Source organism: Rhinatrema bivittatum, chromosome 2 (genome assembly GCF_901001135.1).
Source record: "Rhinatrema bivittatum chromosome 2, aRhiBiv1.1, whole genome shotgun sequence".
Classification (NCBI taxonomy): domain Eukaryota; kingdom Metazoa; phylum Chordata; class Amphibia; order Gymnophiona; family Rhinatrematidae; genus Rhinatrema; species Rhinatrema bivittatum.
This window is the reverse complement of record NC_042616.1, coordinates 250,002,929-250,030,322: the sequence shown is the minus strand read 5'-3', so window position 1 is coordinate 250,030,322 and position 27,394 is coordinate 250,002,929. Positions and strand designations below refer to the sequence as shown.

Sequence of the window (27,394 nt, the reverse complement as noted above, 5' to 3'; positions counted from 1 at the left end):
CCATGACCAGTTTCTGTCTCACACACGAATCATCTCCCAGTCTTTGACACACTCACCAGTCACCTTCCTGAACAGTTTCTCTCATGCCATATACACACACAGGCTTCCCACTCCCATGTTCTACTTAAATAAAATAAAAATACATACATATATGGGCTTTTCACTCTCAATCACTTTCTCTGTCTCACACACACTCACCAGTCTCTCACTCCCATACTTGTTCTCTTCAGATGCACAGGCTTCATTCCCATAATCACTTTCTTTCTCTCTCACACACACAAAAACACATACCAGTCACCTGATCTCTCTCATGTATACACACAGGCTTCCCACTCCCATGCTGTGTGTCACACACACCCAGGTTTCTCACTCCCATGCTCACTTCACATGCACAGGTATCTCATTCCCATAATCACTCACTCTCTCACACACACACACATATACACACAAACCACACCAGTCACCTGATCTCTCATGCATACACATACACAGGCTTCCCACTTCCATGTTCTGTCTTACATATACAGGTTTCTCCCTCCCATGCTGTGTCACACACACCCAGGTTTCTCACTCCCATGCTCACTCTTCACATGCACAGGTTTCTCATTCCCATAATCACTTTCTCTGTTACACACACACACACCAGTCTCTCATTTCCAAGCTCGCTCTCCAGGTTCACAGGCTTCTCATTCCATGAATCACATTCTCTCTCTCACATTCACCAGTCTCTTTCTCTCACACACACTGTCACCTTACCAACCAGTCTCTCCTCTCATGTATGCACACACATACACAGGCTTCCCACTCCCATGCTTTCTTTCACACACACACACACACACACACACACCACCAGGCTTCTTATGCCCATGCTTTCTCACATACCCAGATTTCTCACTTCCATGCTTTTTCTCTCTCACACACACACACACACACACACCAGTCATCTCCCTGAGCAGTCACTTTCATTGTCTCTCACATACACACCAGCTCTGACCAGTTTCTCTCAATCATACACATGCTCTCAAATCAAATACATTTTCTCACTTACACACAGGCTGGCTGCTTCTCTCTCTCTCTCTCACTTCCATTCCCCCCCCCAGCACAAATGGTAGCTGCAGCAGCCTCCTCCTCCAGCCCACGCAGGCCAATAAAGAAGAATCCCATCGGCCGCGGGAGGCTCATACTGCCGTCTCCTTTCCGGCTGCTTCAATTGCTCGGGGGCTGATGCTGCTGCTACTTTTCCATGCGGCACGGGCCAGCTCTCTCTCCTTCCCGCGCACCGGGGGGGGGGCCGCAGGAAGAAAAAAAGGCCAACCACGGGTGCCAGAGCTTCTTCTAGCGCCACTGCCGTTCCCGCTGGGCTTGAACGTGCTATTAGCTCGGCGGCAACGGCAGCAGGGAAGGAAGAGCAGCGGGAGAGACCGGGAGCACGCGACACACCAGCCGGTGCTTGGCGACACACCGGTTGAGAAGCACTGGCCTAGTGGATCTAGCCCTAGAAGTTTGGGGATAGTATCTCCTAGGCCTATAATAAGGACGCCTGGATTCCCTCCTAGGTAGTCGCATCTTGTGGCATCTGAGACAATTGACGTAATGTCTCTGTATGGTCCTTAAGTTGTTGTATGGCCTCTTGGACTTTTTCTCCAAATAAGTTGTCTCCTAGACACGGTAAGTCCACTAGTTTTTCCTGGACTTCAGATCTGAGGTCTGAGGCCTTCAGCCATGCCCATCTGCGAGCAGTGATTCCAGCAGCTGCTGTTCTGGAAGCCGTGTCAAAACTGTCGTAAGCCACCCTCACCTCATGTTTCCCGGCTTCTAGGCCTTTGTTGACTATGGCTTGTGCTGCTTCCTGAAATTGTGTCTGTAAAGAATTGGTAAATTGTTCCATCTGTTTCCAGAGATTTCTCTGGTACTGTGTCATATATAGTTGATAGGCAGAGATTCTGGAATTCAGGATTGCACTTTGGTACACTTTTCTTCCAAGGGAATCGAGGAAGTGGTGATCTTTACCAGGTGGAGTTGAGGAGTGAGGGTGGATACGATTAGATTGTTTCTGGGCAGATTCCACTACCACAGACTGATGGGGTAGTTGTGCTTTTTGGTATCCTGGTGCTGTCTGCACCAAGAATGTGGAGTCCACAAGTTTATTTACTGCGGAGAAAGTAGATGGATGCTCCCAAATCCGGTGTTGCAGATCCAGGAGGACATCATGTATTGGGATTGCCAACACTTGTTTAGGTGGGTCAAACTGCAGGACCTCTAAAGTGTGTTGTCTAGTATCCTGCTCTGCTGACAGCTTAAAGGGAATGGTGTCTGCCATGTCCTGTTTAAATGTGGAAAATGATAAATCTTCTGGTGGGGACTTTTCTCGGTTCTGGTGGTGAAGGGTCCAACATGAAGTCCTCCGAAGATGTGTCCGTACCCTGATCATCCCAAGAATCCTCATCGTCATCTCTATAGGGAGATTTTGAGAAGGATCTGTGTGAATACCCGATGGTCCTGGTAATGGGTCATCGAAGGGTGGTGAAGAAACCTCCTTTTTGATTTTTTTGGCAGGTTACCGATGACATTTTGGTATCTCTGTAAGAGATGTTGGAAGAAAGCCAGATCCTGAGGTTCAGGTTCTTCTGACTGTGGTTGTGTTGATGGAACTGTAGGTGGCATCGACACAGGTGTTGAAGATGCCGCGTCTGTATCGATGGTGGTAACCTGGAAATTGGCATTGAAGAGGTCTATGGCAGTTGTGCGTAAATCGATGTCAATGCTGTGATGATTCTTGGTGTCGTCATCGATTCTCCTTTTGTCCTCGATGTCAACATAGACACCGGCATCGGCACATTTGCCAGCATCGATGCTGTAAGCATCGGCATCGATGGGCCCGTCGGAATCCATTGTTGGGTCTTCAAAGCCTGTGAAACCGCTTGCCTGATAAGGTCAGACAATTCCGGCATTACAACTGATGGTACCAGAGCAGTTGTAAGCAGTGGCAGAGGCTGAGGTCCTGCACAGAGCCCTGTGTAGCATCAGGCATTGATGGTTGTGGAGAAGAGGCCCGGGCGTCAACGGGACCGATGTTTGTGTTCTTGGCCACTTCGCCGTCGATTCTTCTTGGGAAGCAAATTCGAACATCGATGGTCGATGTCGATGCTTGTGTTTTGTCGATGCTTGTGTTTTGACTTATGCTGATCAGTGGATTTTGATGTCGAAGACTATAAAGGGGACGAACAATCTCCCGACGGTCTCGGGCAAGGTTTTTTAAGCAGGAGGCGCTTAGTCGCGCCGGCCGGAGACAACTTGATGACTAAGGAGATGGAATAAGTTGAAGACGGAACAAATGTTCCATTTTTTCTAGCCTAGCTTTGCGGCCTTTCGGCGTCATCTCAGTGCATTGTGGGCAATTTACCTCATGTTTTTTGCCCAGGCACATTACACACTCAATGTGTGGGTCGGTGATGGACATTTTTCTGGCACATACAGGGCATTTTTTTAAAACCTGAAGCCATTTTGAGGTCGACAGCAGTCGATGAAAAAGTGAATTCGTGAGAAGAAAGTTTTTAAACTCTAAGAGCAAAAATATGAGATGGAGGTTCTCACCAGTCGGCGAAGAAAAAACCCCCAGAGAGAATATCAAATAAATCTTGACTTTTCAGTCAAAAAGTGTTGAGAGTCTCAACAGCTCCTGTTCCGTGATGCCTACAGCAGCGCGGAAAAACGAAGACTGAAGAGAGACCTCTATGGCAGAGAATATCATGGCATGCTGGGCATGCTCAGTGGCCTCACAGGGCCAGTCAAAAGTTTCTAGAAACTTTGACAGAAAGTTTTCCCACACTAGGGCTCCATCAGTAACTTCACCCATATGTGAGGACTAGCATCCTGCTTGTCCTGGGATAAAAGAAAATTATTATTTACCTGCTAATTTTCGTTCCTGTAGTACCATGGATCAGTCCAGACAGTGGGTTATGTCCCCAATCCAGCAGATGGAGTCAGCACAAGCTTTGAGGGGGCGTATCCATATATACTACTACCCCCTCTGCAGGAGTTCAGTATCGAGTATATCAAAGCCCGAGTAGAAACCCCCGAAGGATCAAGTTTGTGGAAACAGATAATGAAAACAATTGTAACCGCAACAAGTAACTGCAAACATCCTACCAACTTGTAGGGAGCTGTGAAAAACAGCGAAAAGAAACAACTGTGAAGACACAGAACACTGCGAGCAAGAAGCAGCGCAGAGCTGAGCAGGATCAAGAACCCAAACGCGGTGGGCGTCTGGACTGATCCATGGTACTACAGGAACGAAAATTAGCAGGTAAATAATAATTTTCTTTTCCCTGTACGTACCTGGATCAGTCCAGACAGTGGGATGTACCCAAGCTTCCCTAAATCGGGTGGGGTCCTGCGAGGCCTGCTCGGAGAACCTGCTCGCCAAAGTGTCCAGAGACCGAAGAGGCGAGGTGCAGACGATAGTGCCTCGAGAACGTGTGTAACGATTTCCAGGTGGCTGCCCTACAAATTTCCTGCGAGGATACCGAGCGAACCTCCGCCCAGGAAGCCGCCTGAGAACGTGTAGAATGCGCTACGATTCCGGGTGGGGGAGTCCGACCCGCCCCAATGTAAGAAGCAGCAATGCCGGCCTTCAGCCATCTGGCAATGGTAGTCTTCGAGGCCTGAGACCCCTTCTTAGGACCGGCCCAGAGTACAAAGAGATGGTCAGAGGTTCGGAACTCATTTGTAGCCTCCAGATAGAGGCGCAGAGTGCGCTTGACATTCAAGAGACGGAGAGACTTCGGCTCTGAGGAAGAGAAGGACAGCAACTCCACCGTCTGGTTCACATGGAATGCAGAAACCACCTTCGGAAGGAAGGAGGGAACGGTGCGAAGCGAAACTCCAGAGTCGGAGAAACGGAGATAGGGCTCTCTACACAACAGAGCCTGCATCTCCGAGATGCGTCGAGCGGAACAGATGGTCACAAGAAATACAGTCTTGAGAGTGAGATCCTTTATCGTTGCGCTGCGCAGCGGCTCGAACGGTGGTCCCGACAGGGAGCAAAGCACAAGGTTAAGACTCCAGGAGGGACAAGGGTCCCGTAACGGAGGACGCATATGCTTGACACCCTTGAGAAAACGAGCAATGTCAGGATGCTGTAGAAGAGAGCCCCCATCGCTCAACAGCGAACCAAGGGCGGCCACCTGAACCCGTAGTGAATTATAGGTGAGCCCTTTTTCCACCCCCGCCTGTAGAAACTGAAGGATCTGAGGTACAGAAGCCTTAGCGGGTCTCGTGGCCTGGCTGGTACACCACAGCTCGAACACCTTCCAGACTCGAACATAGGCCGATGTCTTTCGTGCCCGCAATAGCGTGGATACTACCGCCTCCAGGTAGCCCCGACGCCGGAGGCGGCGCCTCTCAAAAGCCAGGCTGCAAGACAGAAGAATTCTGCCTGCTCGAAAAATACCGGGCCCTGATGTAGGAGCTGGGGGAGGTGCCCCAGCCTGATTGGCCCGTCGATCACCAGCTGTAGCAGGTCCGCAAACCAGGGTCGCCTGGGCCATTCTGGGGTGACGAAAACCACGGTCCCCTGATGGCTTTCTATTCTGCGGAGCATCCTGCCCACCAGGGGCCATGGTGGAAAAGAAAGATATGGCGGCCACGGGAGGACCAGGGCATCCACTCCCTCCGCGCTCTCTCCGGCGACTGAAGAAGCGTGGAGCCTTTGCGTTGAGAGCGGACGCCATCAGATCCAAGTGGGGGGCCCCCCACCGATGGACGAGAAGTTGCATTGCTTTGTCGGAAAGAGACCACTCTCCGGGTCCAGCAGTTGACGACTGAGGAAGTCCGCCTGGACGTTGTCCACACCGGCGACGTGCGAGGCCGCTAGCCGGACGAGATGACGCTCCGCCCATTGCATCAGCAGCGCCGCCTCGAGCGCGACCTGCGGGCTGCGCGTGCCTCCTTGTTGGTTGATGTAGACCACGGTGGTAGCGTTGTCCGATAGGATTCTGACTTCTCGGTTCCGAAGAAGCGGGAGGAAATGTCGCAGAGCTAGCCGGACCGCTCTGGTTTCCAGACGGTTGATTGACCATTTCGCCTCCACCGTGGACCACGTCCCCTGCGTGGCGCTTCGATCGCAGACTGCACCCCAGCCTGCTAGACTGGCATAGGTGGTCACCACCACCCAATTTGGCAGATCGAGGGACATGCCACGGGCCAGGTTCGGCGGATCCAACCACCAGCCCAGACTGTCCCTGGCATTCTGTGGGAGCGGGAGAATCATCTGATAGTCCTGCAATACTGGTTTCCAACGGGAGAAGAGCGCCCACTGTAAGGTCCTGAGGTGCGCGAAAGCCCAAGGTCGATGGTGGACCCCATCACTCCCAGGAGTTGCAGGTAGTCCCAGGAGGTGGGCTCTGGTAACGCAGAGAACCGTCGTGTGTGATCCCGCAAGGATTGAGCTTTGTCCTGGCGCAGAAAAACTTTGCCCAGTAGGGTGTCGAAAGTTGCCCCCAAAAAAAAAACCCAAGTGTTGCGAGGGCATGAGGGAGCTCTTGGAGAAGTTCACTACCCATCCCAGGGAACGTAGAAACCGTACTACTCGAGTCACCGCTGAGCGTCCATGATCGAATGACTTCGCCCGGAGGAGCCAATCGTCCAGATAAGGATGAACCAGGATGCCCTCCTTCCGGAGAGCTGCCGCCACAACTACCATGATCTTGGTGAAGGTGTGCAGCGCCGGCGCCAATCCAAACGCGAGAGCCGTGAACTGAAAATGCTGGTCCAGAATTTTGAAACGAAGGAAACTGTGGTGGTCCGGGCGGATGGGAATGTGCAGGTAGGCCTCCGTTAAGTCCAGGGAGGCGAGGAACTCCCCCCGATGCACCGCCGCAATCACTGACCGGAGCGTTTCCATGCGGAACCGAACGACTCAAAGGGATTTGTTGACTTCCTTGAGGACTAGGATAGGCCGGAAGGAACCGTCCTTCTTTGGTACGACGAAATAGATGGAATAGTGGCCCGAGCCCACCTCTCCGAAGGGCACGGGCGCAGTAGCGCCTATCTCCCGGAGTCTGTCCAGAGTCAGCTGCACCGCTCCTCTCTTGAGGTCCGAGCCACAGGGGGAAAAGATGAACCTTCCCTGCGGGGGGCGGACAAATTCCAATGCGTAGCCGTGTTTTATGGTATCCAGGACCCACTGGTCCGAGGTGATCCGTGCCCACTCCGCTTAGAAATACGTTAGTCGGTCCCCAATCCTGGGGACAGGGGAGTGGGCGAGACTGGCATCATTGTGAAGACTTGGTATAGGGGTTCCCGGTTCCGGGAGTAGTGCGTGCGGGCCGATGCCCGCGGAAGGCGCGCAACCAGGGCTGAGACCTGGGGGCGGATGGCCGGGAGCCCGTCTGTCTGTAGCCCCTGTAGCGCCGTTGCGCTCTGGCTCTGGTCCGAGAAGAAGAAAACGCTCTGGATGGTCGAAACCTATCCTCCGGCAGCCGATGAACAGCGTTCTCCCCCAGGGACTTGATGATCTGGTCCAAATCCTCCCCGAAGAGGAACTTGCCCCTGAAGGGAAGAGAGCCCAGACTGGACTTAGAGGACGTAGACGCCCAATTGCGTAGCCACAGTAGTCGTCGTGCTGCCACTACCGAAACCATGGATCTTGCGAGGACCCGAAAAAGGTCGTACGAGGCGTCCGCCCCATACGCCACTGCGGCTTCTAGCCGATCTGCCTGGGCAGCCTCATCGGACGGCAGGTTCTGAGACGTGAGGAGTTGTTGCACCCAAAGGAGACTAGCCCGCTGGGCAAGCGAACTGCACATCACCGCCCGCATACCCAGAGCGGAGACCTCGAAAACCCGCTTAAGGAGAACTTCCAACTTACGATCCTGTGTGTCCCGCAACGCCGCACCTCCCGTCACTGGGATAGTCGTCCTCTTCGTGACCGCCGACACTGCGGAGTCCACCTTTGGGACCTTGATGAGGTCCAGAAAATCTTCGGGGAGCGGGTACAGCTTTTCCATAGCCCGGCTGCTCTTCAGGGAGGCCTCCGGGGTGTCCCATTCCCTGGTGAGAAGTTGTAAAAACGAGTCATGAATGGGAAAAGCCCGAGCCCTCGGCCGGAGTGCCGCCAGGACAGGATCTCCCTTCCTTGAAGAAGTGATGACAGCGGGAGCTACTGGGGCAGGCGGGTCTGGTGGCGGATCCAAATCTAATTCTTGGATGATCTGCGGGATGAGGTCGTCCAGCTCTTCCCTCTGGAAGAGGCGTAGGGTACGCGGATCATCCCCCTCCTGTGTGCCGTCCCCTTGTCCCCCGTCCGGGAGGTCAAGTCCATGTCCCGCTGGGTCTGGCACCGCCCCCACTGCCGAGGGCGTGGATCGGACCCGGGTAGGAAGGTGGGAGGCCCCCACTCCCGGAGGGTTGGGGGGGGCCGGCGTCGAGGGCGACATCCGAGGGATCTTAGGAAGGGGGGGGGGGTCCCACAGGTGCTTCCAGCCCCTGCAGATAAGCGGTATGCATGAGCAGGATAAACTCCGGAGAGAACCCCGGCCTGCTCGGGTGCGCTTCGGGGGCGACGTGGTTCCTGCTCCCTGGCTCTGGGTGCTTGGTTCCTGCACCAAAATCGGGGGAACACCCCCGCTGGTAGAGTCCTCCAGGGATCCGTTCTCCCTCGTGGCCTCCAGGGATCTGTTCCCCCTCGTGGCCTGCGCCTCAGGGCGCTCAGAATGTAAAATGGCCGCCGTTCCCGCCAAAAATGGCGGAGTGGCCGGCCTGCACCGCCCGGGCAAAAAAGAGAAATCAGTCAGGGACTGTGAGGTACCTTCCCCCCGGGAAGGCATCGTGCACAGATGCCCTCCCGGGAAATCCGGGACCCCGGGTCTCCGCAGGCCGCACAGCGGGACGGCCGCGGCATCGGGATCGCTGCAGGAGAAAAGAAAAAGCCACGGGGGGGGCCACGCGCACAAAGGCGCCGCTGCGGGGGGGCCCGGTCGGCCCGCACTGCCCGCTGTCTGAAAATAGAGGAGGGTGCCGCGGGGGGGCCTTCCTGGCCACACGACCCGCCCCAGACATCTTTCCCTAAATGGCTCAGCAGCCCATGAGGAGCTGTAAAATGGCCGCGGGTGAGGGAGTAAAGAGCGAAGAGGCCGGCTCCACCGGCTTTCGCGGGCACCGGGGGCTGAGCTGTAAAGGAAAAAACTACAAAGGAAAAACAAACTTACCCCTGGCTGCAACGAGAAATAAACAGCAAGGCCGCAGAGAAGAGACAAGGAAGATAAGCCACTCCCCAGAAGTTGAAAGAACTCTGCCTTTTTTTTTTTTTTTTTTTAAACTTAATACAAACTTGATACAAACTTGATCCACAGAAAAAGACAACAAGCCATAATCAAGCAAGAAAGTGAAGGAAAAGGAGGGGAAGCCTGATTCCCCTACTCGCATCTGCTGGAGTCAGAAGATACTGAACTCCTGCAGAGGGGGTAGTAGTATATATGGATACGCCCCCTCAAAGCTTGTGCTGACTCCATCTGCTGGATTGGGGACATAACCCACTGTCTGGACTGATCCAGGTACGTACAGGGAACCTCTAATTTCACCACTTAAAATATTGAAAAATCATCTCTGGCTTTCCCACCTTTGTCCCAGACTTTCTATCTTCCTTCAGGCAATAGGAGGACAGAAGATTAAGTACTCCGGACAACAGTTTGGATATGGATAAACTTGAATTTACTGCAATGCTGGAATCTTCAGAGGACATGTTAGGTACTAAGACTACTTCTCATGACATCTGCATTCGAACCAGACACAGACCGAGTCCTTGCGTTTTTCCTAACAGGGATGCTGTGTTCTATGATGCTAACGTTAGGGTTTATCCAGGCCTCTGCAGACAGACTTAAGAGAAGAGTAACATTTTCCTTGGATTTAGACGCCTATCCGAGAAAGGTGCAGATTTGTCCCTCAAGTTTTCTGTTAAATATTTAAGTACAAAGGGGGGGTTATCTATATTTTCTTCAATGTTTTGCAAACTTTGGAGATTCATAAAAGGAAGAACTGTTAGTGCATTAAAGCACTGCTAGCTGAGGGTTGAGTTTTATGTTAACTACTAACTTATCCATTATTTATTCTTTATTTTATTTCCTTCAACTATTCCCCCTGCTATCGTGGACTTGAATTTGATTTTCCATTTCCTTTATTATACTGATTTTCTTTTCCATAAGCATAAAGATTAAAATGTGTGTCAGAAAATGTATAAATTTGCTTCAATTGTAAAATTTCATAAAGTTAAAAAGATATCAGTTGTGAGATTTTTCATTGGGATAGGATAATAGTTTCAAAATGAAAACTTAAAATATATATATCCAAGATGTTAAATGATAGATATATACTCACTCTGTTGCTCCATTTCTTTAACTTCTTCAGGAGGAATTTTTAATTTGTCGATATGCTCTCTAACCACACTTGCCCATTTCTGTAAAGACTCCAGTGCTGTCCAAGGTCGAGACATGTCTACAACCAGCATCATCAGTGTGTCCTTTACAGTACTGGCATCCATAGCAAATTTAATAAGACCTTTGTGGTACAGGTCTCCATCCAAGATCCACACATTACATCTGGTTTGATCTGTTCCAAAAATCAGAGGATAAAAGTAAAAAATATATACATATAGACTAATACCTTGACATCATTTATCACATTTACTGGAGGGAAAAAATGTATTTGAAAATATTCCCTGCTCTGGTCTGAAATTATACAGACTGTCAAACAGTTTTATCTTGCAATACATTGGAAATTTAGCAAGTTACTGGAATGTTCCAACCTGTAATAGGAGAACATGACTTACCATCTTGGTACCTGGATAACACTGACAAGACAAAGTCCATGATGTAATAAGACTGTCATAAAAAAAATATGTATGCAACTTCAGTGCACTTTTTTTTTTTTTAATTATGAAGTCAGTTCTGATGTACTAAGCTAAAATGGTATTCTCATACACTGGGGGTTAAAAAAGCAGGTTACCTCAAATGTGCACACAAAAACATGCTTAACATGCACAAACTGTCTTGTGCACAGAAAAGATGCAAGCTTAAGAGTTGTGTACACACAAAATGAATTTGCAGCACAACTTTTACACCCCTCATTTTATGCACATAGCTGTTATGCACACAAACCATGTTTTCAGTGTAGCAATCCTGAGTACAGGACCCCAGCACCATGGACTAAACCTATTCCACCTTTGACCAGGAGTTAAATTTCCAGTGTTAAGAAAATATGAGTATGCCAACATGCCTCACTGTATTAGGGAATAATAGTTAACATGGATTTGCACGAAGGAACGCTAATTTTTACAGTTTTACTTAAATTTGTGTGCACTGAGTGCTAAATTCCTCGTTCAACAGGAGTAAAAATACAATAAAAAAATACGTACATAACCACAACCCAACATGCATGCTCAGCCGAGAGTACTTTATTTCTTCATGCATGAAGTCTGATATGTTCAGAGTGCATAGAGAACTCTTGACCTGATAGAAACTTAATATTTAAGATACTTGGCACCAAGAACGCAGTCTGCATTTAACCAATATCTTAGAAGAATTGGAAGAAAGCTAAAAGCAGCTACATTGCTTGAGAAAAAAAACCCAAACAAACCACAAAAAACGTTCTTTGTGGGATGTGATAGATAATTCTTATTCTAGGCAGATGAAACCTAAGCAGAATGATGGACATGAACTTTGAAGAAATTCACATCAATGAGAACTTGTGTAGTCTTAAAAACTCAGCTTTGAAAAACGTTTATGTTGGTTCAATAAAACCTGCAAAGGTTCCAGAAGAGTTTACAAATAGGATGAACATGACAATTCCAAAAGCTTTCTTAAAGAATCATTTTAGGAAAAGGTAGAAGCAATCATTCAAGTCTCCAGCACAAATCTCGACAACCGCAGTATTTGCAGACCATTTTTTTTCTCAATGGGAAACCACAGCCATCGATTTCAAAGCTGGCAATTTTTTAAAATGTATTAGCTACTGCAAAACTATGCTGGATTAGTGATGCCTATATATATTTCTAAATTATGCAATCCATTTAATTGCCTATTCGTAACACAGGAACTGCCAAACAGAGCCAGACCAAAAGGTACATATAGCTTACTATTCTGTTTCAACGGTGGCAGTTGAGACATGTATGGCCTTATCCCAGGGGCAGGCAACTCTGGTTTTTGCATACAGTGGAGGCAGTGCATGCAAATCTCTCATGTATATTTATTGTGGAGATCCTGAAAACCAACCCTGTTTTTGCAGCACTCGAGACTGGAGTTGCCTACGCCTGGTCTATCCTCTGTCACACCTGTCGAGTTTCTAATCATGATTCAAGGGTGCACTAAATCCAGGGCAATAGCTCTGATCATATGCAAAATGGTTTGCAATTATCTTGTTTTACTTACATTTACAGAATCAATTTTTGAACAAAGCTATCCTCTTTGCTCCCACAATGTCCTGCGGTTACGATATCCACTCGTTAATAGAGTTATATGAAGAATGTTTTGTTTTAAACCTACTACCAGATTAGGGGGGGAGGGGGAGAAGAGATGAAATGAATCCTTGTGTTAAGGGACAGTGAACAGTTTCTTTCTATTCATACTGGTAAATTACTTAGAATCAGGGATTCAAAACTTAATCCAGGAATATATTTTGCTAGGGACAAAATGCATTTTTCATGTACTCCCATCTTCCACCTCCCTCCACCCCCAATAATTTGAAGTTAAAAAAAAAAAAAAAAAAAAGTGTTGATCTATATGGAGAGTGCACAATCCCCATCCTTCTTCAAAGCTATCCATACTTTGCTCCTCCTACTTCATCCCCCTCCTCCCCAGGTAGAGGTATCACCTCCCCTCACTGCTCCTCGTCCCTTCACATCCTTCCTCTCTCCTGCTAGACCCCCAATGCTGCCTCCTCCTCCTTCCTTTCTCCCCAAGTACACTTCTGCCAGCTGCCCCAAGTCCTGGTCCTAGTCCCTGTTCAAGGGCTGAAAATGCTTCTAGTGCCTCCTGTTCCCTGGGGGGCTCTCTCACCAGACCAGACAAAGCAATCATTCTGGGAGAGAAGGCAAATATTTTTAAACTCTTCGCAGTATTAAATGTTGATTCTAAACTCCATGCGCATACATGAACCCAGCATTATCTACTCCAACTACTAAAAGTAAAAAGAACTACCACTTCCCTATGAAAGATAAGTTACTCATATTTAAGTGTAGAACCTGCTTTTCAAACTCCTTTCAATACCAGCAGTAGTGAGCTTAGAATGAGCATTCACCAACAGATTGTGTGAACAATATTTATTTCAAATGCTTCTTACTTGCCTGACATGCAGGCAAGCATCCATCTGTGAGCTCTGCCATAATCTGCAATGCAGCATAGAAGCCCAGTTCTATACACCTTTCTCCTAGCTCCATCTTAACTTTTTTTTTTTTTTTTTAAATCAGAAGCAAATCAGAAAATTCATCAACTTAACGGATATCAAAAGTGACCAGGAAAGATTTCTGCTACATTTTGCTATTTGAAATATCTCACCTAAGGCCAGGACATGACCTTAGGGTAGCAGCAATGTATTAAAAGTAATGATAAAGTTTTATCAATGTACTTTTGTTATATCAGCTGTTGGGTTTCCAGCTTCACACTTGTATGTACATTTTGCTTTTATATCTTACCTTTACATTTTCAGTTTCTAATCACTTACCAATCCCAGTGCCACTTGCTCTCTCAAGAAACCACTACTGCCCTACCAACTCACAACCCTAAAATTACATGTCACTGGCACCCTGCTGTGATTTTTATTTTATTTATACCGGTAATTTTATTAGCATGTATAAAATAAACTGCAGTATATAAAGGATAAATGTAGAATACAGGTCGAATACAAACAAGAGCTACAAGATGCCTTATAACAGTAACACATCTACATTTCCTCGCCAAAAGGTAGTCTGGATAAATCTATACCAAATCCTGTGGTAAAAAAAATCAAACATGCAAAAGTAATTTCTAGTCCCCTCCTACCCTGGACTCCGCTCCCCCCCCCCCCCCCCCCCCCCCCCACAGCAGTTGTCAGTCCATCATGGTTCTCTAGGATCTATCATGCAGGCTGATCAGTCTGCTGGAAATATCGGAACAGTGGGGTCCACATCCTATAAAATTTAGATAAGGTGTCTCTCCTAAGGGCTGTAAGCTTCTCCAGAAGGTAGATTTGGCGTAATTTACCAAAAAGTTGAGTGCGAGTCGAGGGTTCTGTATGCTTCCACTGCGCTGCAATCAATAATCTAGCAGCAGTGATTACAAAAAGGAACATTTTTCTGGGTCTCATCTAGGTCCATGTAGGGGAAACCCCAACAACAAGTATTCTGCCTGCAATGGGATCTGTGCACCCCACATACTACTCACTATTGTTTGGCAGTCGTCCCAAAATCTCTAATCTAGGGAACTGCCACCACATATGCCAGTAAGTGCCACTCTGGGAACACCGCCTCCAGCAGAGTGAGGATCTACCCGGTATCCACTTTGCCACTCTCATGGGAGAGTAATGCCATATATAAAGGAGCTTATAGCGATTCTCCATCATAACAGCAGACATCGAAAACTTGCCCATGATCTCGAAGCATTCTGCCATTTGGAAGAGTCCCACTCCACTCCCAAATCCCGCTCCCATGCCTTCAGGTGGGCAGTTCCCACCTCTACCCTATATAGTAGCAGTTGATAGACCTTGAGACATCCCCTTCTGGAGGCAGCCCGGGGTACCCAGGAAGTGTCTAAGTTGGGTGTAGGCTAAAAAAATCTGACTGCGGTAGTTGGTATTGCTCCTGAAGTTCCTTAAAGGGGGCCATCCCTTGATGCCAAACCTGGCCTAAGTAGGTGAGCCCCCTGGTCGCCCACCGCTTAAAGGTCGGATTCCTATTCCCTTCACTAAAGTCTCTCATGTAACGTATATGGGACAAAGCGGAATATTGTTTAGACCTAATCAGCTGATGTTTCCATTTTTTCCAAACCAGCATGGATGTTTGGGTGCTCACGGGATAGGACTGCAGATCTCTATGGGTGCCTGACGCTGGCCAAAATAAGGTGTGTAGTGGGGTCCCTCCAACCAGTTCTCGTTCTAGCTCCACCCATTGTTTAAGAGCATCCAGATCATGTGTTTCAATAATAAGTTTTAGTTGTGCTGCCACTTAAGTGTAGCAAAGAGAGAAAGCCCAAACCTCCCTCATTTCGTGCTTTATAAAGTATCTGGCGGCCTTCATTTGGTTTTGCCAAATGAAGGCAAATTTGCGCTGCAAAGGTCTCAAGTCTGCAGCTGGATAGGGACATGGCAAAGCTTGAAACAGGTAGCTTAGTTTTGGGAGGAGATGCATTTTAATGGTAGCCACCCGGCCAAACCAGGAGTAAGGGATGCGATCCCACCTGTCTAGATCACTCATTAACGTATGTATTAGAGACTTATAATTCTGGGTACTTAACTGAATTAGATTCAAACTTGGAGTTACCCCCAAATATCTGATGGGACTTTTAGTCCATCTAAGGGGGAACTCTTTTACCCATCCGTAAGAGGTCCTCCGTAAAGTGGACTGGGAGAATCTCCGATTTATCAACATTTATCCTAAACCCGGACGCTCTACCATACTCTTCAATCAAAGAAAGGACCCTGGGCATGGACACCATAGGATCAACAAGCAACAGGATTACATCATCTGCATACAGCGTAAGCTTGTGTTGTTGCCCTCCCGCCTTGATACCCTGTATTTCCTTTGTATGGCGAATCCTCTCTAACGGTTCCAGGCTAAGAGCAACGAGAAGCGGGAAAAGTGGACAACCCTGCCGAGTTCCCCACCTGATCGAAAATGGCCCTGTGTAACTATGATTTATCTTATACATGCGGAGGGAACATTGTAGAGCACCTTAATCCAGACTATAAAGAAATCCCCTAAACCCACTTTCTGCAGTACCGCAAAGAGGTATGGCCAATAAACTATCAAATGCTTTTTCAGCGTCTAGTGTCAAACACTGCCGGGGTAGGGGTAGACTTAGCTATGTTAATCAAATAGATTATTTTTCGTATATTATCTGGGGTCGCTCCGCCCGGCATAAAGCCAGCTTGGTCTGAGTGTATGAAATTTCCAATGAAGTCACGCAGACGCAATGCAAGTATCTTGGCTAGAATTTTTAAGTCTATATTAATGAGGGAGATGGGTCGATATGATGTACAACTGGTGGGGTCTTTCCCTAGTTTGGGTACGAGAATGATTCCAGCCATGTTTCCATAAGTTGTTTCCGATATGTTCAATAAGCTCCCCCTCTCGGAGCTTATTGAACATATCGGCTAGGGGGCCCCGTAATATAGTTCTATTTTTTTTTCATAGAAAAGGGGCGTGAAGCCATCCAGGCCTGGAGATTTCCCAGATTTCAGGTCTTTAATGGCCCAATCTACCTCAAATGGGGTAATCGGCTTTCGACTAGATTTTGGTCTGCCGCCGACAGCTCATGCAAGGGGACAGATTGCAAGAAAGTGATAATGTCTTGTGCCGGGGGATCCTGTTCCAGCCTATATAGCAACTCATAAAACTCCAGAAATCTTGATCATAATTCTGGTTTTTGTAAGAGCATGGAACCCGATTTATGTTTGATACAAATCACCATTTCTTTTATCCTCTTTTTCTGAAGGCGCCTGGCAAGTAATTTACTATTTTTATCTCCAAACTCGTAGTGGTGCTGTTTCAAGAGATTAAGCGAGAAGGCTATATCGGCCGTGTCTAAAACTGCTGTCGCCTCTCGTTTTTGAGTAACTAAGTGAGCTGGAATGGATCGTGGATGGCTTTTGTGTTGCCTTTCAATATCCCGTAGTTCTTGCATTAGGGTTTCCCTCTGGGCTGTTTTTGTTTCTTGTGATACGATGCTAAGCTGATGAGATGGCCCTGTATAACTGCTTTCATTCCCTCCCAAATAGCCATAGGTGAGACCTAGTCTATTGTATTATGCAAAAAATAATCTTCCATCACAGACACCACTCGGTCCCCATATCCAGGTTCCTGTACCAGGGAATCATTAAGTCTCCAAAATTTGCTCCCTTTATCCTCTGATACCACATGTAATGCCCAACTAATAGGTGCGTGATCCGACCAGGTAACAGACTCAATGTCTGCCCTCACTGTATCCCCCACCAGGTCTTTTGTAATAAGAAAATAATCAATTCTAGTGTAGGAGTTATGAAGGGGTGAATAATATGAATAATTTCTACTATGAGGGAAAAGCGTTCTCCATATATCTACATTAGTAGCCAAGAATTTTTTCAAGGCCTTTTGCACCCTGCGTGACCCCGTGCTTGCCCCAGCTGAGGTATCCAATGGGGGAAACTGAGCCACATTAAATTCTCCCGCCATAATTGATGCCCCTGAAACTGTTCCAATTGATGGGCTACCGCTTCTAATGTGTCAATTTGCTAAGAAGGTCTGAAATAGATATTTACTAGCACCAGCTGGCGGGAATGGATGGTAACCTTGAGAATGAGAAGCCTCCCCTGACTATCAGCGTAGGAATCGTGGACTTGTACCAACAATCCTTGTGCAAATAGGATTCCCACCCCACTGTATCGTCTTTGACACATGGGAGCAGCATAATATTGAATCAGATACCGCCTATATGTCATAACCCTCATGCCTTTTGCGGAGTTGCGTTTCCTGTATAAACACTATTGCGGTGGATAGTTGCGTGAGTTTTTTTAAACAACTGTTTTTTATAAGGAGAGTTAGGTCCTTCAACATTTACACTGTATGTCACCCATAGGAACATTTAACAAACGGTTGGGCTATAACCCTATAGTTCCCCACATATCCAAAACCCTCCCTATAATCGAACATTCCCTGGCACCCTCCATGTCCTGGAGCAGAAATCTGTTCCTCTCCCCCCACTCCCCCCTCCAGGTTGCGACCTTGCAAATGGTAGTGGAAACCCCATCGACTTCCCCTCCTCACCTTTACCCCCCCCCCTCTCCCCGACCCCCCTCCCCTTGTATCATGTCACCCACCAACTCTGTGAGCCCCTAACCCAAGGAGGATAGCCTGTTGTCCTCCCCCGCCGCCCATCTAATCCCATCTATCACCCCAGACTTAGACTTTTATCATTTTGGTATATTTCCTGGGTCAAACCTCCCCCCCGTTCCCCTTGTCTCAGAACTCAATATGAAACAGGCAACCAATAACAAGAGAAGGCATAGCCACGCCCTGAGCACAGATTAAAAGATATAAAGAAATATAGTCAATGCAAGGACCGCACAGTTCAAATACAGTCTATACTGCACCACCTGATTATGAAGTGGCAGCGAAAGTCCTCTGCTCTGTCCCACTGCACTCCATAACTGCTCTCTCAGGCTTCAACCATGTGGCCGCTCACTGCCCTCTTTTATCCAAGCGAATGACTTCAAGATGGCGCCTCCCACGCTCCGCCACCAGTGCCCGGATTTCTGGTGAGTCTTCTGCCGCCCTTGCCCACTCGCTGCTACTGTGGCTGGCTAGTAGTTATGTTCTTCAGCTGAGGTTTAGTCAGAGGAGATGTCGAGGCCTGCAGCCTGTAGGATAGGCGCCGCCTCCGCCATTGATTTTACTTGCGAGGATGTTCCGTTCATCGTGAAGGCCAAGCCCCATGGGAAGAGCCAACGGTACCGGATGCCCGCAGTACGGAGGATCGCCGATAGCGGTTGCACCTCCAGTCTTCTCTGCAGTGTGGCCGGAGCCAGATAACTATATAGCTGGAGTTCGTGTCCCTCCTAGCTAAAGGGTGACACTTCTTGCACAGCGCAGCAGGTCTTCTTTTATTAAGAAGCTGTGGAGACACGCAATTAAATCCTTTGGCACATTATGAACTCCTTGAAATGCCTTGAAACTCGCAATTCTTAAACCACTTCTGAAAAAACCTAACCTATCTCCAGATGACCCCGCCAACTACCGACCTATTGCAAAACTCCCTTTCATCTCCAAAATCCTAGAAAAAACAGTAAACAAGCAACGAGTACTTTGACGATAACAAAATCTTAGCACCTTCGCAATTCGGCTTTCGCAAAGCACGAAACACCGAAACTATTAATTTCTTTAACAGACACCATACTAATGAATCTTGATAAAAAACAAACCTGCCTACTCATACTCCTCGACCTATCAGCCGCCTTCGACACGGTGAATCATTCAATACTCTTGGAGCGACTGACATCGGCATCAAAGGCACCGCTCTGAACTGGTTCAAGTCTTTTCTACAAAACAGATTTTACAAGGTCAGAGTCAACAACAATGAATCACGCCCCGTCTGCTCTTCTCTGGGAGTCCCTCAAGGCTCCTCATTATCCCCGACTCTCTTCAACATCTATCTCTTACCGCTATGCCAGCTCCTCTCCAAACTAAAATTAAATCATTACATTTACGCAGACGATGTCCAAATACTCATCCCGGTGAAAGAATCCCTACAAAAAACCCTAGAATTCTGGAACAACTGCCTTATAGCCATCAATAACCTACTCTCAAGCCTTAATTTAATCCTCAATTCCAATAAAACAGAAATACTCCTCATCTCACAGGACGGCAACTATGCAATGACAAACCCGATCCCCACCAGTCAACCAACCTTTTCTTCTCAAGTAAGAAACCTCGGAGTCATCATGGACAATCAATTAAACCTAAAGAGATTTATCAATAATACTACTAAGGAGGGCTTTTTTAAATTACAAGTCCTAAAACGACTCAGACCACTCCTCCACTTCCAAGACTACCGATCGGTACTTCAAACAATCATTTTCTCAAAAACAGATTACTGCAATTCTCTTCTACTCAGACTCCCAGCTAATACTATTAAACCCCTTCAAATGCTACAAAACGCCTCAGCCAGGATTCTAACTAAGACCAACAAAAGAGACCATATTACCCCTATCTTGAGGAACCTACATTGGCTCCCAATCAAGTTCAGAATCATATACAAAGCACTAACGATCATTCACAAAACCATCCACAATCTCATTCCTCTGGAACTAAACATCCCACTACGACCACATTTACCCACCAGACCGATAAGAGCAGCATATAGAGACACTCTTCTTGTCCCACACTCCAAAACCTCTCTAAGTAAACGAGCTATGTCCACTGCAGGTCCTGCACAATGGAACTCTCTTCCTTCAGAACTACGGTTGGAACAATGCCCGATCACTTTAAAAAAAAAAAAAAAAAAAAAAAAAAAAAAAAGACTAAAAACTTGGCTATTCGAACAAGCATTCCATTTAGATTGACGTACCTCCATCATCTCCGTTACCAGTCAACAAGCTAATCTTTCCAAACTATCTACTCAGACTATCCATAATTTAGCAACCCAACTCTACAGTCGATCTTGCCAAGCTTACTCAGCGTACCCGGACCTTAAATTAATTCCAATACATATCTTGATCCTCAGCCAGACTAGACTTGGCTCAATCATTTTATTCAATTCGTTATTTTTTTCGTTGCCCCCATTTTATCTTATCCAAGTTCTACGCCCTGTTCTATGTAATCGCATTCTTACATGCGTTGTTTTTCCGTTATAATGTAAACCGAGATGATATGTAATATCTTACATGAATCCCGGTATATAAAAATGTTAAATAAATAAATTATGAGGGGGGGCTCCCAGTGCCCGATGAGCCCGCTTCACCACCACCTCTGTGCGGCGCGGTTTCTCCCCCAACTCCGGATCGGAGGCTAGAATGGCGGCACAGGTCTTCCAGGTAACCTCCATATCGTCAGAAAATTCCGGGAGTTCCAGTAGACCTCCGATTCTGATGTTAGATCTTGGAGATCTATTCTCGAGGTCTTCCATTTTTAGCATCATCTCTTCTTGTTGCCGTTGTAGCTCTCCCATCTCCGTGGTGAACGCTGCCACTCGCAATGCCCACCCCTCCACTATCCCCTTGGCATCCTCCACGTAGCAGCCCAAATCCCTCATGTCCTGGTGCAAGCCCTCCATGGTGTTTACCTCTTCTTTAAGAGATCTTCTCATTTTTTATATCTGTGAACCATAAATCAAAGTCCTTCTTTGTGAGAGAGCATAGGACCTCACCTCCTGTCTCCTCCGTTCTAGCATGGTGATTCGGTTGGGCCTCCTTGTTTTGCTCCGCCTATTCTCTGCCCAAGGCCACCAGTATCGTACGAATTCTGAGCTAGATCAACTGGCTTTTTTTTGGTTGCCATGTCCCCAGGAGTTTGACTCACCAGGTGCTGTGTTTTTTTAGGGTTTTTGGAGTACAGATTGCTATATTAGCACTGGTGACTGCTGAGGTGGGAGGAAGAGCATCAGGGCTAGACATCCATGTGGTATGATGATGTCATTCTCCCAGGTGAATAGATTAAGTCTTCTGAAGAAGAGCTGATTTCCCCCGATGCAGGGCGTTAAGTGAGGTGCCGACTGCTATTTCCCCCTTTCTTGTGCTCCTGCAATAGTGTTCGCTACAAAGATGGCTGCCCGGGAGGAATCTGTGCCAATGCTGTCACGCTCTCGCAGCTCCCCTACTACTTCATGAGCCTTGCAGCTGCTGGAATGAAATCCTGTTCTCCCCTGCTCCAGCCTACCCTGTGATCAAAATCGCGTTGGTAAGGGCAGGAACCCCAGAGACTTTATTTCAGTTTATTTTAAAAAATTCAGCTTGAAAAGTTTTCCTGCAGCTCCTTGGGGGGGGGGGGGGGGGGGGGGGGGGGGGGAAGAAGAGAAGAAAAAAGTTGAGCACAAGAGCTCGGGCTGCCTGCTCGTCCTGCGACGATCGGCCCTGTGTAGGTGGTCTTATGATTTTAAAATTAAATTAAGGCTCTAGTCAGGTGCTCCGAAACTTCTGCTCAGTCCAGCCTACATCGGGAAGCTCGTTCGTTCTTTTCGCGGCAAAGATGGCGGCCGGGAGTTCTTAAAGGCAGCAACTTTTTTTTACTTACAGGACTCCGGATTCGCTGCGAGCAGCCCAGTTTTTTTCAGCAAATTGGGTCCGCAACTCGTGCCCAAGTCAGTGCTAGGTTTGAAAGCAATTTTTGAAACTTTTTTCATGGCGAATTATTTTTGCCATGAAGAGGCAGGGCTGGAGCCTCAATCACAAGCAGCCATCTCCTCTTTCGGCAAACAGCGCCACCCCCTGCTGTGAGTTTTAGACACAAACTGTATAGTTAATTTACATTAAACAACTCTTTGGAGTTAAGGCAAGAGCTGCTGGGTGCTTTAAGATCTGCTTGAAAAAACCTAGAGAAGTGGAGGAGCACATAAACAAGTATCCGTTTAGGAAAAAGTAAATGGCACTGTAGAAATGTAAAAGTTAAAAGTATAAAATGCAAAGGTTCGGATAGACAGATGAATCCAGAACAAGTGGGTTATACACCTCTACCAGCAGATGGAGACTGAGCAAACTGACATCACAGTACATATTCCCCTGCAGTGACATCAGCCTGCCAGTATTCTCTTCAAAAGCAACCGTGGACAGACTAGCAAAAGTTTGATTAAAAAACAGATAACCATTTCAATACTCAGCCAACACGAAACACTGAGCTCAGACAAGGAATGTAGTAATACTAATCTAGGGACTGAATTAACACTTACCAGCAATCCCTGAAACACATAGTTCCGCAGGAGGACCATAACACTATCCTTCGGCTGCCAAGGGCAGGAAACTGGATTCATCTGACCAACCTAAAGAAAAGGAAATTATCAGGTAAGTAGTAATTTCTTATTTCTTAGCATCTGGTCAGATGAATCCACAACCAATGGATGTAGCCAAGCTTCTCCCAAATAGGGTGGTAGGCAGCCCGCGGTCCAGTCAAAACCGCATGCGCCCGGGCCTGCACATCCAGACAATAATACTTGGAAAACGTGTGCAAGGAGGACCATGTCACAGCAGACAGACAATCTAACTTCCGCCCATTACACTGCCTGAGCCCTAGTGGAATGAGCCCTGACGTGACCAGGCAACGGCTTTCCAGCATCAACATATGCAGCCATGACTACCTCCTTAATCCAGTGAGCTACTGTAGCCCGTGAAGCCGGCTCTCCCTGTCTAGAATGGCCATGAAGGACATACAGGCGATCCGTCTGCTGTAAAGGTTTAGTAACTTCCAGATACCCGAAAATATATGTCTCTTGACATCCAAGGGTTGCAACAGGCGACACTCCCCTATATCTCTCTCTCTCTCTGTCCAGAGATGACAGGGAGATGGACTGATTCAAGTGAAATTCAAAGAACACTTTTGGTAAAAAAACAAAAAAAAACATAACTGAAGAGTAAGCAGCTATACCACCCCTGGAGGAATGGCTCCCAGTATGACAAAGTCCGCAGCTAGGAAACTATGTGCAGAACAAATTGCCATAAGAAACACCATTTTCAATGTCAGTAACCGCAAGTAAAGGTTGCGCATCAGCCTAAACATATAGCTCGCTAAGAAATCCAACACCAAATTAAGACTTCATGATGGTACCAGAAATCGCAAAGGAGGATGAAAATGTTTCACTCCTTTCAGGAAACGGACTATATCAGGATGAGTCGACAAGGATCCACCATTCACCTGACCCCCCTGAAAGAGGTGAGAGACACTACTTGTACCTTTAAGGAACTGAGGGCCAAGCCTTTATTCAAGCCATCCTGCAAAAATTCCAAAATGAGCGGGATCGTGACTGAACAAGATAGAGTACCTCGATCTTCAACCAGGCCTCAAATACTCGCCAACCTGCACATAGGCCAAGAAGTGGAGAACTTTCTAGCTCGTAACAAGGTGGAAGTTACTGCCGCAGAGTATCCATGCTTCAGCAAGCGAGCCCTTTCAAAGGCCATGCTGTAAGACAAAATAGTCAGATCTTTGTGAAGAACAGGTCCATGCTGCAGATTCCTGTGCGCTAGAAGTCGAAGGGGAGAGTCCACCAGGAGCCACTGCAGATCTGCATACCACAGTCTCCTGGGCCAATCTGGAGCAACCAAGAGCACCATCCCTCTGTGGTGCTCAACACTTCAAATCAAAAAGCCTAGCATGGGCCATGGAGGAAAGGCATACAGCAACTTGTCTTCCAGCCATTCCTGCACCAGGGCATTGATCCCCAATGACTTAGGATCTCTCCTTCAACTGAAGAATCACGGAACCCTCACATTGCAAGAAGTTGCCAGCAGGTCTAGAAACAGGAGACCTCAATGATCCAGAATCAGCTGACACGCCTCATTCAACACCCATTTTCCTGGGTCCAGACTCTCCCTGCTGAGAAAGTTTGCTCTTACAGTGTCTTTTCCTGCTATGTGTGAGGCTGAGATCATCTGGAAATGCCCTTCAGCCCATTCCATAAGTTGATCTCTCTACTGTGACACTTCATGCCTCTTGGTTCCTCCCTGCCAATTGATGTAAGCCACAGTCGTTGCATTGTTTGACATTATCTGGACCGCTGGACCCTGAAGCTTGCCGAACTGCAAACATGCCAATCTGACTGCCCTGGCTTCCAGCTGACTGATGCTCCAGAGATACTCTTCTGCACTCCATCGCCCTTGTGCTTTCAGCTCCTGACAGTGAACTCCCCAACCATGGAGGCTTGCATCTGTCTTGAGTACTAGCCAGTCCGGTCTCTTCCCACTGCAGTTGGGAAGAGACTTCTATCAGAAGGTGGAGCTAAATTGAATAGTCCTGAGACTGTGGGTTCTACTGAGACAGCAGAGAACGCTGGAGAGGAAGCAAATGCACTCATTACTTTGGAAATGGTCCTGGGAGCCGTGGCCAGACCAAAGGACAGCACCCAAAACTGATAATGGCATCCCAGAACTGCAAAGTCACAGAAGATGTTGAGGTCAAAATTCCCCCTACTGCACAGGGATCATCACTGAATGCAAAGTTTCCATGCGAAAATGCATCACCCGCAGATGAAGATTGACCTCTGAGATCCAGGATGGGATGAAAGGAGTACCTCCTTCTTGGGCACAACAAAATTAATGGAATATTGCCCCATATTATTATTAATTTTTTTTTTGAGTCATGGGCACTGGAACTACAGCCATCAGACTGAGGAGCCTTGCTAACGTAACCTCCACTACCTGTTTCTTCTGCAGGGAGATACCATGAACATGTGCAGAGGAACACTGCAAAACTCCAATGCATACCCTTCTCGTATTACCTCCAGGACCCATTGATCTTTTGTGATCTCAACCCACCTCTGATAAAACAGGTGTCCCCCTATCTCCTGTTTATGGGCGAGTCAGCAAACTTTCATTGGGAGGCTCGGGAGGTTCTACTACTCGAGTCCGCACCTCTTCTGGGTTGTCTGGAATGAAAGGACTGAAACCTAATGAAAGGCCAAGTCCTCTGAAAGGCTGCCCCTTTATAGGGTAGAAAAACACTTGGATCCCCTAGTACGACCTTACATGCTGAAGGAGCACAGCACCTGCTTCTTATCCTCCAGCTGAAGAAAGGACTGCAATCCCTGTAAAAACTATACCCAAGGAAATGCAGAAGGATCCATGCCAAAACCAGAAGGCACACTCACTGAGCTACCTTCCCCCTGATGACAAACCAGTTAGGGGAGTTCCAACATCAGGTGCCCCTCCTGACACGTCTTTACCTAGACCTTCATCTGGTTGGGAAGAACCAGGCCATGAAAGAAGAAGATAATTTTCCCCGAGCTTCCAAATACTGACACAAGTTAGTGGACATGCCAGACTAAGATGCCAGAGTGTGATAGGCAGCACAGAGGGAAAGGCGCTTAGGTTTCTTAAATATAGGCGCCATCAGGCCGACAGTATGCTATGTGACAACTGAAGGCATGCGTCCAGCTGTTTTTTTGTTAGCATCTAAAAACATCTAGGCATCTTAAAACTTGTGCACACAGGTAAGCGTGCGGCCACTAAGGCGCTGCTTAACTTGGATGCACAGAGGCCTAAGCATCCGAACTCTGGATGCACAAATCGAACAGACAATCCGGAAGAAGGCAGCCTAACACAGACAAAGCACGCAAAATGCCTCAAAGCAGGGCCTAGCCTACAGAGCTGCCCCATCAGCAGGCAGCCCCCTGTCCCTCAACCTCCCACGCAGAGGGATGAACATTGGAACGGTGCGCCAAGCACAGAGACTGAAGGAGGAAGCCCTACACAAGAAACCCTCCTTCTCTGTACCCGCTGCCTTTCAGCTATTTGAACAACTAAATCCATGCCGGCCGAAAAACAGCTATTGGACCAAGGCACTCATCCAAAAGACCACGGAAATCACCTCGAATTCTCAACTCAGGGAGGGACCATTTGGTATTATCGCAGGAGAGCAGGGTGAATTAAGTTTCTTTTATGTCTCCTTTTCAAAGTAAAGCAATCCCCAATAGAGAGATGTACACCCACCATCTGCTGGAGATGGAGAATACTGGCAAGCTGGGGTCACTGCAGGAATATATATACTGTGACGTCAGTTTCCTCCATTTTCATATGCTGGTAGAGGTGCATAACCCACTGGTTCTGGAGTCATCTGACCAAATGCTAAGACCTTTGCAAATGTAGAGTTGAAAAATCAAAAGTAAATTACATTAGACTTGATTAAGCTGCTGCTCTTAAAGGGAGATCCTACAGTATCAAGTAGGGGTGGAAATACATTTAGAAAAAACTTAGGCACCAGTCAAAATTATTTTAGAAGACAGGAAAAGTTATTTCTTATTTTTCCACTTTTTGTTACTTCTATTTTGTTTGGTCTTTATATTTTGTTTTCAATTTTTTTTGTAAATTTTTTTAAACTTTTTTTTAGTTTTATTTTTCAGTTTTCTGAACTTTAAACACCAGGACCTGGCTCCCAGAATTTAAAGGTTTTTTTCTAAAATGTAGAATTGCTTCTACAAAACACTTACCATCTCTGTCTTCATCATGCACGTTTATGTATAAATATTCCATTCCTCTTCCTTTCTTGTACTCTTCTATTCCTTGAAGTTTTCCTATTAAGCTAGTTTTACCTGCTCCATCTTCTCCTGTACACAAAGAGCAAAGCAGAAAAATGTGAACACAAATACACCTCTGTAGAGTATAAAATGCCTGACTTCCTTTAGTGAAAACAATTCAACTGTTAAAGCATATGCTTTATGCTGTAGGTTTTGAATTACTCTAATCTATGTAAAAATCATCAAGGGTACAATATGCTTGAAGACAGACAAGATAGACAAATTTTATTTTCAATTGTAAACATCTTTCTAGAGAGCTGAAGGTTGAGAGTGTTAATTCACGGTATAAAGCATGATTGTAGTTGTAGAGGGCCTTCAGGCGCCCCTTTTAGGATGTCAGGTAGAGTACTGTCCAAAAAGAGGAACATGGGGAATTACCACCAGCAGACAGCTGGACCACAACTGGGCTCTCTCCCTGCTCTCCTCTACTGCCTTAAAGGTTATAGAGGCCTCCAGGTGCC

The 27,394-nt window shown here is 47.2% G+C and overlaps 1 protein-coding gene across 2 annotated transcripts in view; it reads right to left on the bottom strand.

The window, feature by feature from the left end:
- The window catches only part of DYNC1LI1 (dynein cytoplasmic 1 light intermediate chain 1), a 136,585-nt gene that overhangs the window by 95,983 nt on the left and 13,208 nt on the right, over positions 1 to 27,394 (bottom strand). For both annotated transcript variants that reach the window (XM_029589409.1, XM_029589408.1), the window contains exons 3-4: positions 26,847 to 26,963; positions 10,375 to 10,605 (exon numbers count right to left, since the gene is read on the bottom strand). In XM_029589409.1, coding sequence (XP_029445269.1) covers positions 10,375 to 10,605; positions 26,847 to 26,889 — 274 coding nt within the window. In that variant the 5' untranslated portion in view covers positions 26,890 to 26,963. The remainder of the gene's footprint in view (positions 1 to 10,374; positions 10,606 to 26,846; positions 26,964 to 27,394) is intronic.